Genomic DNA, 19,285 nt, shown 5'->3' on the forward strand with positions numbered 1-19,285 from the left:
CTAACTGTCATTTTTCAAACACATGTAACATGACAGTTAGGAGCTGATTGGCTGGTACTTTATCACCATGCTATTTATCACTCTCCAAGGTTTGATAAATTGGGGCCATAACCTGTTAGGAAAACTTGAGGATTAAGGCTGAGAACCGCTGATTTAATGTGTATTTAGAATCATGAATAAGAATTGTGATATCTCTGAAATTATAATCTTAACTTTATTAATTCATTTAATGCAGTCTCAATAAATGTTACCATTATTTTTCATGATTTACAAAATAAATAAATAAATCTAAATTTCCATGAAAACAGAAAAAGTTGTACAGTATTTACTAAAGCTTCAGATACTATTTAGAAAGTTCCAGTCTGTAATAGATAATTAGTGCTAGAATCTGATTAGTTGCTTTGGGCAATGCCTCCACAATGTGCCTAGAATTATGTGGCCAACATTACTGTAGATATTTGCAAACAAAGCTGTATAAATATCATGCTTTATTTCAAAAATAAAAACTTGGTACACAGGTAAATGTAGTTTATTTTGGATTATTTGCTTTATCTGGCTGTATGTCCATTATCACAGTTGTATCACTGCTTATAGAATGGAGTGCCTCTCCTGATCATTGTCTGCCTATCTAAATATACGTATGCATACTATAATTTTCAAATTCTACCCTAGACCTGTCCTGCTTGTCTACTACCACTTACTGTCATAACCGTGCTCTTCATTTCCATGTTTGAGTGTTTGGCACACCATTTTCAAGTTCTATTGACTTCCATATATAATGGGAGTTTATATATGTCCTGTAAGTGGCAACAATGTGCACTTGTAAAATATACTGCAGGACATAGACAATACAAAGAATACTAGAATTCTCTCAGTGCAACCTAAAGGGCCCTACACACTGGAGGTGCTCGACGACCTACCAGGGGGGGAGGGGCGACGGCGGGAGTGAAGCTTCTTCACTCCCCCCATCACCCGGCCCAACAACCCTGCATGCTAATGTGGACAAGAGTGCAGGGGCAAATGCAGGATTTTCCTGGGGGGTTTCCAGATGTTTGTCCGAGGCAAACACAGGATTTGAAGGTGGGAAAGGGTGGGCTCCACACACACATACATAAACACCCTTAGAACACATACATATACACACATATAGAACACAAACATATACACATGCACACATACATATACAGTATACAAACACCTACATACAGTATACACACAAACACATACATACTGTACATACAAACATACACAAACACATAAAACACATAAACACCTACAGACACACATATAAACACATAAGAACACTTATATATGTGATCCCCTAACGTTATGCCTCATGCTGGTGTTGTAGCTGGGTCAGATGTACTACCCCCGTGCATCACAAACATGGAGTTTAGAGGGGTGCTACTAGAGGCAGGCAGAGACAGTTGGCCCAAAACCCAGGAGAGTGGACAGGCAGTCAGCGCTCACCGCAGGAGAACAGTCAGCGTGCAGTCAGTCACCGGGTAGGAGCCGCATGCTGCAATACATATGGGCACACTGAGCAGCAGCGGAGAAATGGAGATGCTGTGTATGAGCAGCAGCACCCACTCACTGAAAGACGATGTAGGGAGACTTTGCTTGCAAGAGTTCTCTGCAGTGGCAGCTGTGATCGTGAGCGTGATCACGGACACAGCTTTTCTTCAGATGGAGACACAGCTGTCTCTGTCTCCAAAAAGCAAATTCAGTCCATCAAGGGGGGTTTCTGTGCAACCAGAAACCCCCCCTGCATGCGCTACTGGAGTGCCCATATTGTCTTGCATGTATAAATGACCCGGCATCAACGATAAACGAGCGCAGAGCCACGCATCGTTCATCAGTGGTGCCTACACACTGAAAGATATGAACGATATCTCGTTCATACAGTATCTTTCAGTGCAATTGCTAAGTGTGTAGGGCTCATAAGTCTCCATAATGCATGGTTTTTAAAAGTAGTTTTGTAAACTGCCCTTTCTCTGACGTCCTAGTGGATGCTGGGGACTCCGAAAGGACCATGGGGAATAGCGGCTCCGCAGGAGACTGGGCACAAAAGTAAAAGCTTTAGGACTACCTGGTGTGCACTGGCTCCTCCCCCTATGACCCTCCTCCAAGCCTCAGTTAGATTTTTGTGCCCGAACGAGAAGGGTGCATACTAAGGGGCTCTCCTGAGCTGCTTAGAGTAAAAGTTTAAAGTAGGTTTTTTATTTTCAGTGAGACCTGCTGGCAACAGGCTCACTGCACCGAGGAGAAGAAGCGAACTTACCTGCGTGCAGAGTGGATTGGGCTTCTTAGGCTACTGGACATTAGCTCCAGAGGGACGATCACAGGCCCAGCCATGGATGGGTCCCAGAGCCGCGCCGCCGGCCCCCTTACAGAGCCAGAAGACTGAAGAGGTCCGGAAAATCGGCGGCAGAAGACGTCCTGTCTTCAATAAGGTAGCGCACAGCACCGCAGCTGTGCGCCATTGCTCTCAGCACACTACACACTCCGGTCACTGAGGGTGCAGGGCGCTGGGGGGGGCGCCCTGAGACGCAATAAAAACACCTTATTTGGCAAAAAATACATCACATATAGCTCCTGGGCTATATGGATGCATTTAACCCCTGCCAATTTTTCCTTAAAAAAGCGGGAGAAAGGCCGCCGAGAAGGGGGCGGAGCCTATCTCCTCAGCACACTGGCGACATTTTTTCCTCACAGCTCCGTTGGAGGAAGGCTCCCTGACTCTCCCCTGCAGTCCTGCACTACAGAAACAGGGTAAAACAAGAGAGGGGGGGCACTAATTTGGCAGATAAATATATACAGCAGCTATATCAGGGAAAAACACTTATATAAGGTTATCCCTATATATATATATAGCGCTCTGGTGTGTGCTGGCAAACTCTCCCTCTGTCTCCCCAAAGGGCTAGTGGGGTCCTGTCCTCTATCAGAGCATTCCCTGTGTGTGTGCTGTGTGTCGGTACGTTGTGTCGACATGTATGAGGAGGAAAATGGTGTGGAGGCGGAGCAATTGCCTGTGTTAGTGATGTCACCCCCTAGGGAGTCGACACCTGACTGGATGGTCTTATGGAAAGAATTACGTGATAGTGTCAGCACTTTACAAAAGACTGTTGACGACATGAGACAGCCGGCAAATCAGTTAATACCTGTACAGGCGTCTCAAACACCGTCAGGGGCTCTAAAGCGCCCGTTACCTCAGATGGTCGACACAGACACAGACACGGACACTGACTCCAGTGTCGACGGTGAGGAAACAAACGTATTTTCCAGTAGGGCCACACGTTACATGATCACGGCAATGAAGGAGGTTTTGAACATTTCTGATACTACAAGTACCACAAAAAAGGGTATTATGTGGGGTGTGAAAAAACTACCCGTAGTTTTTCCGGAATCAGATGAATTAAATGAGGTGTGTGATGAAGCGTGGGTTTCCCCCGATAAAAAACTGCTAATTTCTAAAAAATTATTGGCATTATACCCTTTCCCGCCAGAGGTTAGGGCGCATTGGGAAACACCCCCTAGGGTAGATAAGGCGCTCACACGCTTATCAAAACAAGTGGCGTTACCGTCTCCTGATACGGCCGCCCTCAAGGAACCAGCTGATAGGAAGCTGGAAAATATCCTAAAAAGTATATACACACATACTGGTATTATACTGCGACCAGCAATCGCCTCAGCCTGGATGTGCAGCGCTGGGGTGGCTTGGTCGGATTCCCTGACTGAAAATATTGATACCCTGGACAGGGACAATATATTATTGACTATAGAGCATTTAAAGGATGCATTTCTATATATGCGAGATGCACAGAGGGATATTTGCACTCTGGCATCAAGAGTAAGTGCGATGTCCATTTCTGCCAGAAGAGGGTTATGGACGCGACAGTGGTCAGGTGATGCGGATTCCAAACGGCATATGGAAGTATTGCCGTATAAAGGGGAGGAGTTATTTGGGGTCGGTCTATCGGACCTGGTGGCCACGGCAACGGCTGGGAAATCCACCTTTTTACCCCAGGTCATCTCTCAGCAGAAAAAGATACCGTCTTTTCAGGCTCAGTCCTTTCGTCCCCATAAGGGCAAGCGGGCAAAAGGCCACTCATATCTGCCCCGGGGCAGAGGAAGGGGAAAAAGACTGCAGCAGACAGCCTCTTCCCACGAACAGAAGCCCTCCCCCGCTTCTGCCAAGTCCTCAGCATGACGCTGGGGCCTTACAAGCGGACTCAGGCACGGTGGGGGCCCGTCTCAAGAATTTCAGCGCGCAGTGGGCTCACTCGCAAGTGGACCCCTGGATCCTGCAGGTAGTATCTCAGGGGTACAAATTGGAATTCGAGACGTCTCCCCCTCGCCGGTTCCTGAAGTCTGCTTTACCAACGTCTCCCCCCGACAGGGAGGCGGTATTGGAAGCCATTCACAAGCTGTATTCCCAGCAGGTGATAATCAAGGTACCCCTCCTACAACAGGGAAAGGGGTATTATTCCACGCTGTTTGTGGTACCGAAGCCGGACGGCTCGGTGAGACCTATTTTAAATCTGAAATCCTTGAACACTTACATAAAAAGGTTCAAGTTCAAGATGGAGTCACTCAGAGCAGTGATAGCGAACCTGGAAGAAGGGGACTATATGGTGTCTCTGGACATCAAGGATGCTTACCTCCATGTCCCAATTTGCCCTTCTCACCAAGGGTACCTCAGGTTTGTGGTACAGAACTGTCACTATCAGTTTCAGACGCTGCCGTTTGGATTGTCCACGGCACCCCGGGTCTTTACCAAGGTAATAGCCGAAATGATGATTCTTCTTCGAAGAAAAGGCGTCTTAATTATCCCTTACTTGGACGATCTCCTGATAAGGGCAAGGTCCAGAGAACAGTTAGAGGTCGGAGTAGCACTATCTCAAGTAGTACTACGACAGCACGGATGGATTCTAAATATTCCAAAATCGCAGCTGATTCCGACGACACGTCTGCTGTTCCTAGGGATGATTCTGGACACAGTACAGAAAAAGGTGTTTCTCCCGGAGGAGAAAGCCAGGGAGTTATCCGACCTAGTCAGGAACCTCCTATGACCAGGCCAAGTGTCAGTGCATCAATGCACAAGGGTCCTGGGAAAGATGGTGGCTTCTTACGAAGCGATTCCATTCGGCAGATTCCACGCAAGAACTTTTCAGTGGGATCTGCTGGACAAATGGTCCGGATCGCATCTTCAAATGCATCAGCGGATAACCCTGTCTCCAAGGACAAGGGTGTCTCTCCTGTGGTGGTTACAGAGTGCTCATCTCCTAGAGGGCAGCAGATTCGGCATTCAGGATTGGGTCCTGGTGACCACGGATGCCAGCCTGAGAGGCTGGGGAGCAGTCACACAGGGATGAAATTTCCAGGGCTTGTGGTCAAGCATGGAAACGTCACTTCACATAAATATCCTGGAACTAAGGGCCATTTACAATGCCCTAAGTCAGGCAAGGCCTCTGCTTCAGGGTCAGCCGGTGTTGATCCAGTCGGACAACATCACGGCAGTCGCCCACGTAAACAGACAGGGCGGCACAAGAAGCAGGAGGGCAATGACGGAAGTTGCAAGGATTCTTCGCTGGGCGGAAAATCATGTGATAGCACTGTCAGCAGTGTTCATTCCGGGAGTGGACAACTGGGAAGCAGACTTCCTCAGCAGACACGATCTCCACCCGGGGGAGTGGGGACTTCACCCAGAAGTCTTCCACATGATTGTGAACCGTTGGGAAAAACCAAAGGTGGACATGATGGCGTCCCGCCTCAACAAAAAACTGGACAGATATTGCGCCAGGTCAAGGGATCCTCAGGCAATAGCTGTGGACGCTCTGGTAACACTGTGGGTGTACCAGTCAGTGTATGTGTTCCCTCCTCTGCCTCTCATAACCAAGGTACTGAGAATCATAAGAAGGAGAGGAGTAAAGACTATACTCGTGGCTCCGGATTGGCCAAGAAGGACTTGGTACCCGGAACTTCAAGAGATGCTCACGGAAGACCCGTGGCCTCTACCTCTAAGAAAGGACCTGCTCCAGCAGGGACCATGTCTGTTCCAAGACTTACCGCGGCTGCGTTTGACGGCATGGCGGTTGAACGCCGGATCCTGAAGGAAAAAGGCATTCCGGATGAAGTCATCCCTACCCTGATCAAAGCCAGGAAGGATGTAACTGTGCAACATTATCACCGTATTTGGCGTAAATATGTTGCGTGGTGTGAGGCCAGGAAGGCCCCTACAGAGGAATTTCAACTGGGTCGTTTCCTGCATTTCCTGCAAACAGGACTGTCTATGGGCCTAAAATTAGGGTCCATTAAGGTTCAAATTTCGGCCCTGTCAATATTCTTCCAAAAAGAACTAGCTTCAGTTCCTGAAGTTCAGATGTTTGTCAAGGGGGTACTGCATATACAGCCTCCTTTTGTGCCTCCAGTGGCACCTTGGGATCTCAATGTAGTTTTGGGATTCCTAAAATCACATTGGTTTGAACCACTCACCACTGTGGACTTAAAATATCTCACATGGAAAGTGGTAATGCTGTTAGCCCTGGCTTCAGCCAGGCGTGTATCAGAATTGGCGGCTTTATCCTATAAAAGCCCTTACCTAATTTTTCATACGGATAGGGCAGAATTGAGGACTCGTCCTCAATTTCTCCCTAAGGTGGTTTCAGCATTTCACTTAAACCAGCCTATTGTGGTGCCTGCGGCTACTAGGGACTTGGAGGATTCCAAGTTGCTGGAAGTAGTCAGGGCCCTGAAAATATATGTTTCCAGGACGGCTGGAGTCAGAAAATCTGACTCGCTGTTTATTCTGTATGCACCCAACAAGCTGGGTGCTCCTGCTTCTAAGCAGACGATTGCTCGTCGGATTTGTAGTACAATTCAGCTTGCACATTCTGTGGCAGGCCTGCCACAGCCAAAATCTGTAAAAGCCCATTCCACACGGAAAGTGGGCTCATCTTGGGCGGCTGCCCGAGGGGTCTCGGCTTTACAACTTTGCCGAGCAGCTACTTGGTCAGGGGCAAACACGTTTGCTAAGTTCTACAAATTTGATACCCTGGCTGAGGAGGACCTGGAGTTCTCTCATTCGGTGCTGCAGAGTCATCCGCACTCTCCCGCCCGTTTGGGAGCTTTGGTATAATCCCCATGGTCCTTTCGGAGTCCCCAGCATCCACTAGGACGTCAGAGAAAATAAGAATTTACTTACCGATAATTCTATTTCTCATAGTCCGTAGTGGATGCTGGGCGCCCATCCCAAGTGCGGATTGTCTGCAATACTTGTACATAGTTATTGTTACAAAAATCGGGTTATTATTGTTGTGAGCCATCTTTTCAGAGGCTCCTCTGTTATCATGCTGTTAACTGGGTTCAAATCACAAGTTGTACGGTGTGATTGGTGTGGCTGGTATGAGTCTTACCCGGGATTCAAAATCCTTCCTTATTGTGTACGCTCGTCCGGGCACAGTATCCTAACTGAGGCTTGGAGGAGGGTCATAGGGGGAGGAGCCAGTGCACACCAGGTAGTCCTAAAGCTTTTACTTTTGTGCCCAGTCTCCTGCGGAGCCGCTATTCCCCATGGTCCTTTCGGAGTCCCCAGCATCCACTACGGACTATGAGAAATAGAATTATCGGTAAGTAAATTCTTATTTTTGTTACTCTGCCCATGAAAGCACTACTGCTATAAGTTGCTAGATGTTTACTCCTGTATTATAGTATTGCTTTTATAGCCTCATAGTAAAAGTCATAATGCAATTTTTATAAAAATTTAAAAAAGGGGGTGGGGGGCGATGGTTTTTTTTAATACTGTTTAAAGAAATCGACAAGTTTCTGTAATTTTGGTGGTGTGTTTTAACCACTAAACTGGCACGGTCAGATTTCATGCAACTGGCCCGTCCCACCCTTTCCCCCCGTTTTTGACGAGGAGATCCGTTCTGCAGATGTGCATAATATAATGTTTAAATATATTAAAAAAATACATTTTCAACTGTATTAAATAAAATGCATTTTAAAAAACAATGTTAACGCTTTTGAAGGGAAGAATCGTCAGTTAAGTGGTTTTAAAACCCAGTGTGTTAGGTAAAAAAAAAAATTAAGCCAATTTTATATACTGTATCCATTGAACACCTCAGCAGTCCAGCAACAGTAAAAGCTTGGTTGACTTATTTTAAGCCACTCTATTATACCTGTAATCCATGTAATTTTTTATTTTTGCGCCTCAATATGATTATTAGTTTATATATTGTTTTTAAAAGACAAATGAAAAAGTGTAAACTTCAGCTTGAGCTCTATTTTATTTTGTATATTTATTCAGTTTTAATAACAGTATGACTATCATATGTATATTTATAACTAGTTATCTACTGGGGTTTCCTGTCTCCAATTTATTAACCAAAAAATAAAAATGATTTGAATTAAATTGCTGTTCCCATAAATGTTACTGGGAGTGAACCAGGTTGAGCTGTCCTTGGTGCTGAATCTCTTATATGGTATGCTTTCACTTGTATACTGATTAGAGAATCAGAAATCCAATTCTTGACAAATGTAATCAAGCTGTTAGACAATATGGACCTGAGTCTAAGAGCACATGAGTCCAAACTTTGTCACATCTAGCAATTTTTAGCAAACTGCACATGCACGCATCATGCATACACGCCTTAGCAGAGGGTCTGTGCATGTCCGGTTCTCTCTGTCTATGAAAAGAGTGTTTCATTGCGAATGCATGCAAGAGAGCCATTTTGAGGGAGTGTCATGGGTGTGTAGCTACTGTAGACTTTTATGAAGCATGTGTATGATGAAGGGACACCTGTTTCCAACAGATCTTTTGCACCTAGCATAGGTAGATGTATAGTATATGCCAATACTAACAATAATGGTTGTGAATGGAAAAACAGTAGGCAGTGTAACTATTGGCATGAAGCTGTGTGGATAAGCATAAGGTAGCAAATCTGTCTTCCGCAGACATCTGCATTTGCTCCCACTTTGTGTCCGACTCAGAATTAGGCCCTAGATACAGTACATCACTGCTGATAACAGTTTAATAGAAAGAGTGATTATATAGCTTCTTGCGTCTTCACCTTTGTGCAGTATAACATAACTTTAGTATGCTTGAGTTATCAATACACTTATTTCACAAGTAGTCTAAGCATGGGCTTGATCACTTTCATATATCTACCTATTAGTTTTGGGTGCCGCGAAAACATAACACCTGAAGATACTTGAGGATTCAATATCAAAATACACATGGTGGAAGATTTAATGCTAGGAGTTGTCTTCTGCATACTGTGCAGGGAAAAATGTTTGGGGAAAGATTTTCATAACCAGACACTGTAGTGCTCTGTGCTATCTGTCCTGTCTGTATTTTGTTTTACATCTTATTACACAGAACACAATCAACTGATTTGTTATATCTCTGTTTAGTAATTGCACTTACAGTTTTACTAAACAGAAAAAAGCAAAAATTTGAGGATTAGTTCAAAAGTAACTGTTGCTTTATCACATGCTTTGCTACAAATGTGTGATGTTGTCATGTTCTGTTGTCATAATTTATAATGATGTATTTTCAACTCTTATCTCAAACATAAAAATGATTAATTGGCATGCTATATTTATTCATAAATCCAAGTTGTCAGCAAACACATAACATTATAGTCTGCATGCATAACCCTTGTATAAATGGCAGTGTACAAACATTGTTCCTAAATATTGTTCTGGTGATTGATTGAATGTAAGCAATGCATTTAAAAATGAAAGGGTGAATGGATCTTTTTCATTTTCTTCCATTAATCACAACAGTGTCATTTACACATGTTAATATGCAGAGTGCTCTCTTCTAATATATGCTGTTTGTGTCATCTTCATTGTTTTTTATGTTAATGTACAATATTTTGACCGTCTAATGGGAACAATTAGGAGTTCAATACATCAATCCATTAATGCTTGTGATGGTGAAAAAAATGTTAATCAAATTAAAGTTAAACAATGGCTGGAATGTAACAGGTTCCAATATGTCAAAAGTGCAGTTGGTTCAGAGACTTTGCCATGGGATTTAAATAACTATGGGTCTATGTCCTAAGACTTGGAGAGAGATAAAGTGGACGGAGATAAAGTACCAGTCAACCACCACCTAATTGCCATGTTACAGGCTGTGTTTGAAAAATGAAATGAGCTGTTTGCTTGGTACATTATCTCCATTCACTTTATCTAAGACTTAGTACATAGACCCCTTATAAGCCAAATCCATTGCCCTTAAATTTCACGGAAACGGCACCAAAAAAATCTTACCAAATTGGAGACTTATATTTCGCTTGCTGTGCTGTTTTATTGTTAATTCATTGTACAAATGTTTCTTTTTCATTTTAGAACAGAATCGGTTGCAGAGAAGATGTTGACCAATTGGTTTACATTTCTATTGTACAAGTTCCTAAAGGTACACACTATATATGATGTTATATATAATATTAATGCCTTTTTAACTTGTTTATCTATATTGCCAATCTTTCAGATTCTCCAACTATTGAGAGTTTATTTTCTAAGCAAATAAAGAAATATGGAAGCGCTTTATTTATTTGCTTTATTTACTTTTGTTTAGTATCTCAAGGAGGTTGAGTAAGCCTCCATTTGGAGCAGCAGGAAACTACGGACACTGAGTATTTGATTGGCACCTGGTATTAAAAAAAAAACATTTTTCCTTGACTTACTGTATTTACTAAGGGATGGGTTCTACATTCCAGCGCTTCCTATCATGCTTATGCCCAATATTTAAAAGGGCAATGCTTTCGCTAGCAAAACACAGGTAGTGAAGGGATGTAGTCATGTGACCAGCGGTCGGGATCTCGCCAGTCACTATACCCACACCAGAATTCCGATCCCTGGCCACCCCGACAGTTGGCTTGCCGACTAACAGGGACTATTCCCACTCATGGCGGCCGGGATATTGGGGTTGGTATGGTGACCTCTGGGATCGCAAATGCCGATACCAACCTGGTAACGACAGCATTGCCCTTTTAAATTTTGACAGCAACATGGTTTTAGAACCATACACTAATGAACCCCTTCATTTTTACTTTTTCCAAACTGTAAAGTGTTTAATGGGATTTTATTTTACTTTATTATTTAGTTATTAAAAATGCTGAAAAATATTTCTGAAATACTATATATTAAAAACATGATTGTCATAGTGAACAAATAATTATTTAAAAGAAATGTTAATACAGTGTTGCTTTAGCAGCTGTGATGTATAGCTCATAGTTTATTCCAACAAAGTGTCACTGTTCCAGGGATTTGCAAAATAAAGTAAAATAATATTTTCCTTAAACCATGTTATTGTTCTTGGAATATATTCAGCTTATTCTAATAGCACATCAGTTGTTATCTAGTGTAACTGAGTTTACGCTATGAGTTGTTTACAGTTAAGAGGTGGAATTCAGTTAGTCACGATAATGCCGTAATTTACCGCAATCTGTCTGACATTTGTGGTAAATCCTATGGAGAATTATCGCGGACAATTTAATAGGGGTTTATAGTGCGTCACTATAAAATTTCAGTTTTTACAGCAAAAATGGGTTATTACAGATCATTGAATTCCCCACCAAGGCTATTAAGAACAAAACAACATGTTTCTTGTGTTTTAAGTTGAATATTTAGTGAAACAATCAGATGTAACAAAAAGATGTAAAAAGATGAGACAAAAACAAAAAGATGTAAAGCCAAACATCTTGTGTGATTTACACATAAAAATCAATTTACGCATAAAAAGCAATGCTGAGAATTGCCCACACTCATTGGCAGACTACTTTCAGAAATGAATCAGAAGGAAAATGCTTACTATGGTTCCAGCTGTGGTAATTTTCCTATAGATTCTGCTGCAGGAAGATCTCACATTGCTCTTACTCATGGCTTAAGCAGCGTTACTTGTTTTTATTCCCTGTACCCTTGCTGAGTTGTTGACAACTTAACAAATTAAAAGTAAATTAAAACATGCTAACATTTCCATCTTTATTTACAACATGCACCAGTATGAAGCATGCGATAATATGACATAAACACTCTCCAAACTGCTGCGTTTAAGACCAAGAGAAGTCTTGTATTTGTCCCTAGCACCTGCAATGCTAATGTATCTTTTTCTGTGTCTGGCTCTTCATACTATTAGTTGCAAGCGGGAGATCAGCAAACAGCTTAGGATCTCATATAAACTGGAATATGTTTCCTAAATAGGTTTACTGAGAGTCCAACTGTGCCTGGGCATTTCTACAGCTTTCACGCTTATATAAACAGCATACAACATGTAATTATCATGTAATTCTGTCAGTACACTGTAATTACCATGTGGTAACTGGGCCACACTTCTGCAGAAATCTGGGCAGACCATCCTACTATTAATTTACCCTTCTAAAGGCAGAACGTTTTTCATGTTATAAGGCAGGTGTGTCAGAGGGCCCACAATGAGCTTTGAATCTGCTTTTTATGAGAGCTGTGTTCACTTGGAATTATGTACAGCATGTGAGATATGATATGATTAATTAGAATTGGTGACTTGGGAGGTCAACACTTAGGAAACATGTGTATTATAGAGAGTACCACACCACCAAAAGCCAATTCAAAACTGTACGTTTTCTCACAAACAGGGTCCTCCCTATCCATTGTTTTCACAGGATGTAGTTATGTGACCAGCGGTCAGGAGACCACTGGTCACATTACCTCTCCCTACATCCCGCCCCCTCACTGTCCTGACGCTTGGCATGCCGACCAACAGGGATTATTCCCACTCATGGGTGTCCACGATACCCATAGAGTGGGAATATACCTGTACCGTGCCCACAAGGGACTTGTTGCGCTAGCCCCCTCCCCCAGCCGGCATTCAGCTGCCGAGATGCCGGCGTCGGTATGCTGACCGTCTGTTTCCTGTCCGCCCATCACACAATACACACGAATAAGAATTAAGAATAATAAGCACGTTTCACTTGTAAAACAATGCCTGTTGTTTGTTAGGAGTGTGCAGGAGAGCCCCTCTTCTCCTTGTTCTGTGCCATAAAGCAGCAAATGGAAAAAGGTCCCATTGATTCCATCACAGGAGAAGCACGCTATTCACTGAGTGAAGACAAACTAATCAGGCAACAGATTGACTACAAAACACTGGTAAGTTCCACATCTGTGGTCATTTACTCTGTTCTACTGTATGCCTCTTTAAGCATTTTAAGATATTTATGGTAAAGTATCTATATACAGTATTACGCTATATAAATGCGAAAGCTCTCACTCACTGACTGATCACTAATTCTCTTAGTTCCCGATATGTTAGGAAGCTGAAATGTAACATAGGTATTCTTCAGGTGGAAAATAGGAAAACTAAGTAATTAATATTTTAATAAACCTCCCCTAAGGGGGATGAAAAGGGGTTGACATAATAATGTAAATTACCAATGCAGGGCTTGCGTTGCGTGAACGATAACGCCCAGACGGATAGTCAGATCAAAATTTTGATTGCACCTCCAGTGTGTAGAATTGAATAAACTACAAAAATGGTCCTGTCACTTTTTACCCTATCTGCTACGGGTGCTCCTCGGGTAACGCCAAGAACAGTGGATTAATATTTACTTACATTAAGACGTCTCAGATTTACAGCTCTATTGATTAACCAAATGATTAACATTCATGTATATGTACAACTGCGAAAATCAGTAACTGAAGTTACAGGTATAAACTTTGTTTCATTGAGTGGTGTACAGTGTGACAGAAGCGTCATGTCACTATTGTGTGTTGTTGGGCATCCTGCTTTTACAGTTGATCTAATGCTTATACAGTACTTTGGATTCTTGCTTTCCTCTTTGCATCACAACACTGCTCCCGTTGCTGTCCTCATGTTCTCACCAATACTGTACAATCACACAAATAGACTGTTCACTTCCTTCACAAGATCAGCATACTTGCCTCCTGCTGCTGTTATAATTTTCAAGATTAGTTAATAAACAGGGGTACACACATGATGAAGACTGGACCATATAAAAGTAAATGTACAGTATCAAGGGAGTAGCTACCATAGGTGCATGGAGAGCAGCTGCTACGGAGCCCAGAGTTGAGAGGGGCCCACCTTCCCTGTCAAAGTTACATGAATTATATACACATTTCCCCCATTGGGGGTACGTGCCTTACAAACTCTTGCCTTGGGCCTATAATATATCTAGTGATGCCCTTGGCCCTGCTCATTGTAATGTGTCACAGTGTGATGTGGAGGCACTATAGTGTGGCATAATATGAACTGGGGCACTGTAATGTGGCATAATATGAACCAGGGACACTGTATAGCATAATGTGAATTGGGATTACTGTGTAGCATAATGTGTACTGGTAGCCCTAGAATATGACACAATGTGAACTAGGGCACTACAATGGTTCAGAAAATAAACTAGGGCACTATTATGGGGCAAAAAAAACAACTGCTGCAGAGAGGTGTCTTTCTAGAAGCCTTGGGCTAGGGACCGCTTCAAAATCTTGTTATGGGGTCCACAAACTTCTGTCTATGCCCCTGTACAGTATCACAACTCACTTTACTGCCTAGATCAGTCTCTTTCCTAAATATAGGTATATGAGTAAATAATGCTAGCCATAAGAGCCAACATAAACATTATATTGCACACCTACTGTATGTGTAAAGTTTTCAACAATTCAGTTGTCTTTTCCAAAAAGTAAGTTTTTGCTGATAACCTTTTTCCTAATCTCAAATGTTCTCTTATCATTTGTAGTTTGCTAAAATTAACATGAGTAGTATAATTGTGTTAATTGCAGTGTATCTTTAAAACATTTCATTTCTGTAGACCAAATATTAATATCAGTAAAGTAGATACAGTAGTGGTAAACATAATTCAAATTCTAGCTGCATTTAATATTGGGGTTAATATTCTGTTTAATAGATGATGTTTGTCTCTGAACCCTTTAATTTTACCATAGCGGGTAGTAATAAACTAACTGCTATATAAGTTGTGAGAAAAAAACAACTATTTCCACTGATCATAATAAAACAAAATTCAAAGTATTCTTTTTAATATTTTAGGTACAGTAGAATCCCAAAATCTGCTTGTTTGGAGAAAGCTCAACCTTGTAATAATAGTTATTGCCTATGATGTCACACTGTTTTAATAACAGCCAGTGACGCTACTGTAATAGATAAATGAACAGCAATGCAGTTAACCAGTGTTTCCAAAGTTTGACTTCATTTCTAGCTATATCCAAATAAAAGTAATCACCAATAGTAAATATATATATATATATTACGTTTACTTTTTTTTACTCTAAGTACAAACTAGCCATAAGGCTTATTCACTGGTTTAGTGGTTCACTTGATTAAGCACCTACTATTATTTACCTATTAGACCTTGATTAAACACCTAAATCAAGGTCCAATAGGTAAGTAATAGTAAGTGCTTAATCAAGGTAAATAAATTCAAGTACTGTAATGCTTTACTGGCAGCATAAATGAAACAAAACAACTAACAACCTAGCCCCCCATTTAGGGCACTAGCTCACTTCTTCACCCCTCACTATTATTGGGCAACTAGTCTGCAAACAAAGTCTTTCACAAAAGTCTCATTCCTGTCTCTCACAGGTTTAGTAAGGAACCTCCTGGCCTACTCACACTCAAGGCTCACTGGCCTGGCTTCTTCTCACAACATAAGCTCAGTCACAGAGTTTGGTGGTCTTTCCTGTCTCCTACAGGTTAAGACACAGGCCTCCTGGCCTCCAATGGCTTCCCAGCAAACTGGGCTCTTCAACTGCCACTGCAGCCTGAATTGCTTCCACAATCCCACATGGGCTGGATACACAGGCAGTCTGACCTGACTTGACTGCAGTAGTCTTAACTGACTCCACGCTGCAGTAATTACAGTAGGTGTGCTCACTCCTGCCTTTTCTTCCCTGTATGGGTAGATCCCTCCTGCACACAGAATCCGTACCTCACTAATGCAATTTACCTTCACACTACCACAATATATATCTATACACAGATCTGTCCTCATACAGCTAGCCTTAATACACCATGCAGCGTGAGATTCCTGGTGTGAGTGAGCTGCCAAGTATGTGTAGTTCAACAACAGCTGGAGGGCCAAAAGTTCTCCACGTCTGCTCTACAGCCTTGCTGCTGTAGTGGGACTGCAATGTGTACGCAGCATGGCATGCCACATGCATACACATTGCAAGTGGCTCCCATTAGATTGAAAGGGAGCAGTAGTTACTTGCCGGTTGCCCTCCGTATTCACAATCAACAAGTGTTGGCACTCTGTACCAACGAAAAAGACTCACAGCAATGTGTTATTGTTTCAGTGATTTTATTGCACTTTGCTGATCCTGATAAAAGTGCTGAAACATTGAAAAGTTAACACATTGCTATGAGTCATTTTTGTTGGTCCTGATTGCCATCGCTTTTCATGATATATATTGTAGATGCATACATGTATATATATAATTCAACCCCTTTCATACTTAAGTAGGATTAAAACATCTAAGAAAAAACATCTGCATGAATACATTGCCTCATTAAATATTACCATTGATATATGTATAGAAATGTATATGGATACTGGAATAAGGCCATGAACTACACAAGTATTTTTGTCTCTTACAAACTTTTTTAAAATAAATTAGAAAAGTTTTCTGAGGTGAATTCAGGTGATCTGGTCTGTCACCTGCCATGCATCAGAATTGCAGAAAACATTTCAAACGATTTTTGTCATATTCCAGAGTTTTTTGTACTGTGTGCCACACAGAGTACATTACAGATCTCAGTGACTAATTGAAATCCCACTAGGCTCTTTAAATGAATAGGTCAAATTACAGAGAGCTGGCTGTGACTGAATTGATGAATAGGATGTGCTGCTGTAGATGATAGATACCCACCTACAATGGAAATGAATGAACGAGAAAACACATGAAGCCTGAGGGAAGAAAAACCAGACCTATCAGCCCAGAAAGCAGACTATCTTTTAAATATTAACATGTCATTTACAACTGTTACCTAAATAAATCAGAAAGTAGTTGGAATAGATGAGCTCTATGAAGCGTGGGCTCTCCTCTAATATCATTCTTATAAGCCTCTATAGCATTAAATAGATGTGAAATTAATATTGTGCAAGATAAAGGTGTAGAGCACATTTTGCCTTCTGCACATGGAACACACAGGGCAGTAACAAGGGGTATGTAACAGGTGCCAGTATGCAAGTCTGAGAGGACGGTTTCTCCGGTAGCACCCATCTTCATGCACCCAGCAGTTGCTCTGTGAAGTCATGATTCAACATGTGCCAGTGGATGGGGAGTGCCAGCACAAGGCACACATTTCAGTGCTTAAGGGAGTGTGTAAACCTATAGACTCTAGTGCAGTGGTTCTCAAACTGTGTGCTGTGGCACGGTGGGATGTCTCGGACACTTTCAGAGGTGCCTTGGATTGCCAGGACCAATTCAAATTATTTATGGTCACTAAAATATAGCCAAAATCAGTGCTGGTGGCTGCCAGTTATAAAATATGTGGTCAAATTGAAACGAATCCTGTCCCTCACCACATAACATATGACATATAAAAACAATTTAATTAATTGAATAATTTTTGTAAATTTATCAATTAGAAACTTTTGGCATGGGGGTGCTGTGAAAATAATTCTGATACTCTAGGACACAGGTTCTCAAACTTGGTCCTCAGGACCCCACACAGTGCATGTTTTGCAGGTTTCCTCACAGAATCACAAGTGAAATAATTAGCTCCACCTGTGGACCTTTTAAAATGTGTCAGTGAGTAATGACTACACCTGTGCACCTGCTGGGTTACCTGCAAAACATGCACTGTGTGGGGTCCTGAGGACCAAGTTTGAGAACCTGTGCTCTAGGACATAGGTTCTCAAACTCGGTCCTCAGGACCCCACACAGCGCATGTTTTGCAGGGAACCCAGCAGGTGCTCAGGTGAATTAATTACTCCCTGGCACATTTTTAAAGGTCCACAGGTGGAGTTAATTATTTCACTTGTGATTCTGTGAGGAGACCTGCAAAACATGCACTGTGTGGGGTCCTGAGGACCGAGTTTGAGAACCTGTGCTCTAGGATGCCGTGAAGTTTGGGAACCACTGCTTTATTGTATGTTGTAGACTTTTGGGTTTGGGTATACTGTAGATTGATATTTCATATGAGCTCTGATGAAAGAACTTTCATGGTCGGGGTAGTGGTTAGCATTACTGCATCTTGGATCTGAGGTCATGAGTTCAAATCCGGACCAATGCATTATCTATGTGGAGTTAGTATGTTCTCCAAATGTTTAAGTGTTGTTTTTTTCTGGTATCCTATCACACTAAAAAAAACATACCATTAAGTTAATTGCCTTCCCACAAAAAAAATAAAAAATATCCCAAGTGTGTATTTGTGTCAGTGTGATAGATTGTAAGCTTCACGGGGGCAGTGAGTGATGTGAAAGACTGAGATATTCTCTGTAAGGTACTGCATAAGATGTTTGTGTTGTATATATTACTACTACTAATAATAATAATAACAATTGAGTCACTAATTTCTTTTTGATGTTTTTTATATTTAGGTTCTTAATTGTGTTAACCCAGATAATGTGAACAGTCCCATGATTCCAGTGAAAATCCTCAACTGTGACACAATCACTCAAGTAAAAGAGAAGATCCTGGATGCCATCTTTAAGAACCTGCCTTGCTCCCATCGACCAAAAGCAGCAGATATGGATTTAGGTGAGTAAATAGTCTCCAGTATTTATCACTTTTCATATGAACAATTGCAATGAATGGCAGTTGTCATGATATTATGATCTCATGTACATATGCCACACAGTGGCCCTGTAGCTGCGTAACGTTGATGCAATGTACACAGTAGCGGATATTTCTACAGGCACACAGGATTTTTGCCCGGGGGCGCTGCCTTCCGGAGGGCGCCACGGCCATCTGGAGGGCACCGCCTCGTGGCAAGATCTGCTACTGGTGGTGCCCCTGGTGCTGGCTGTCACTGCTGTGCGGTGCGTGATGATGTCATCGTGCACTGCACGGCATTGTGGAACGGCACATAGACACTAGGGGTCATGATTGACCTCTAGTGTCTATGTGGTGCTATGGGAGAGACGTCATGACGTCTCTCCCATAGATCAGAGGAGCGGCGCCGGTGGCCGGAGACAGAGGGCAGCGGGCAGCAGCGGTCAGAAATCAGTAGCAGGGATGGTGAGTATTAATGACATTTTTTTTAAATTATGTTTTTGTAAGCGGCGCAACTAGGGGGCACAAACGGGGGCACAACTGTACTGGGGGC

General features: G+C 42.3%; 1 protein-coding gene across 3 annotated transcripts in view; it reads left to right on the forward strand.

The window, feature by feature from the left end:
* Positions 1-19,285, forward strand: part of PLXNA4 (plexin A4) — a 1,021,577-nt gene that overhangs the window by 875,452 nt on the left and 126,840 nt on the right. For all 3 annotated transcript variants that reach the window (XM_063926762.1, XM_063926763.1, XM_063926764.1), the window contains exons 23-25: positions 10,357-10,423; positions 12,985-13,131; positions 18,558-18,717. In XM_063926762.1, the coding sequence (XP_063782832.1) occupies positions 10,357-10,423; positions 12,985-13,131; positions 18,558-18,717 (374 nt within the window). The remainder of the gene's footprint in view (positions 1-10,356; positions 10,424-12,984; positions 13,132-18,557; positions 18,718-19,285) is intronic.

The sequence above is a fragment of the Pseudophryne corroboree genome, chromosome 6, assembly GCF_028390025.1.
Source record: "Pseudophryne corroboree isolate aPseCor3 chromosome 6, aPseCor3.hap2, whole genome shotgun sequence".
Lineage (NCBI taxonomy): Eukaryota > Metazoa > Chordata > Amphibia > Anura > Myobatrachidae > Pseudophryne > Pseudophryne corroboree.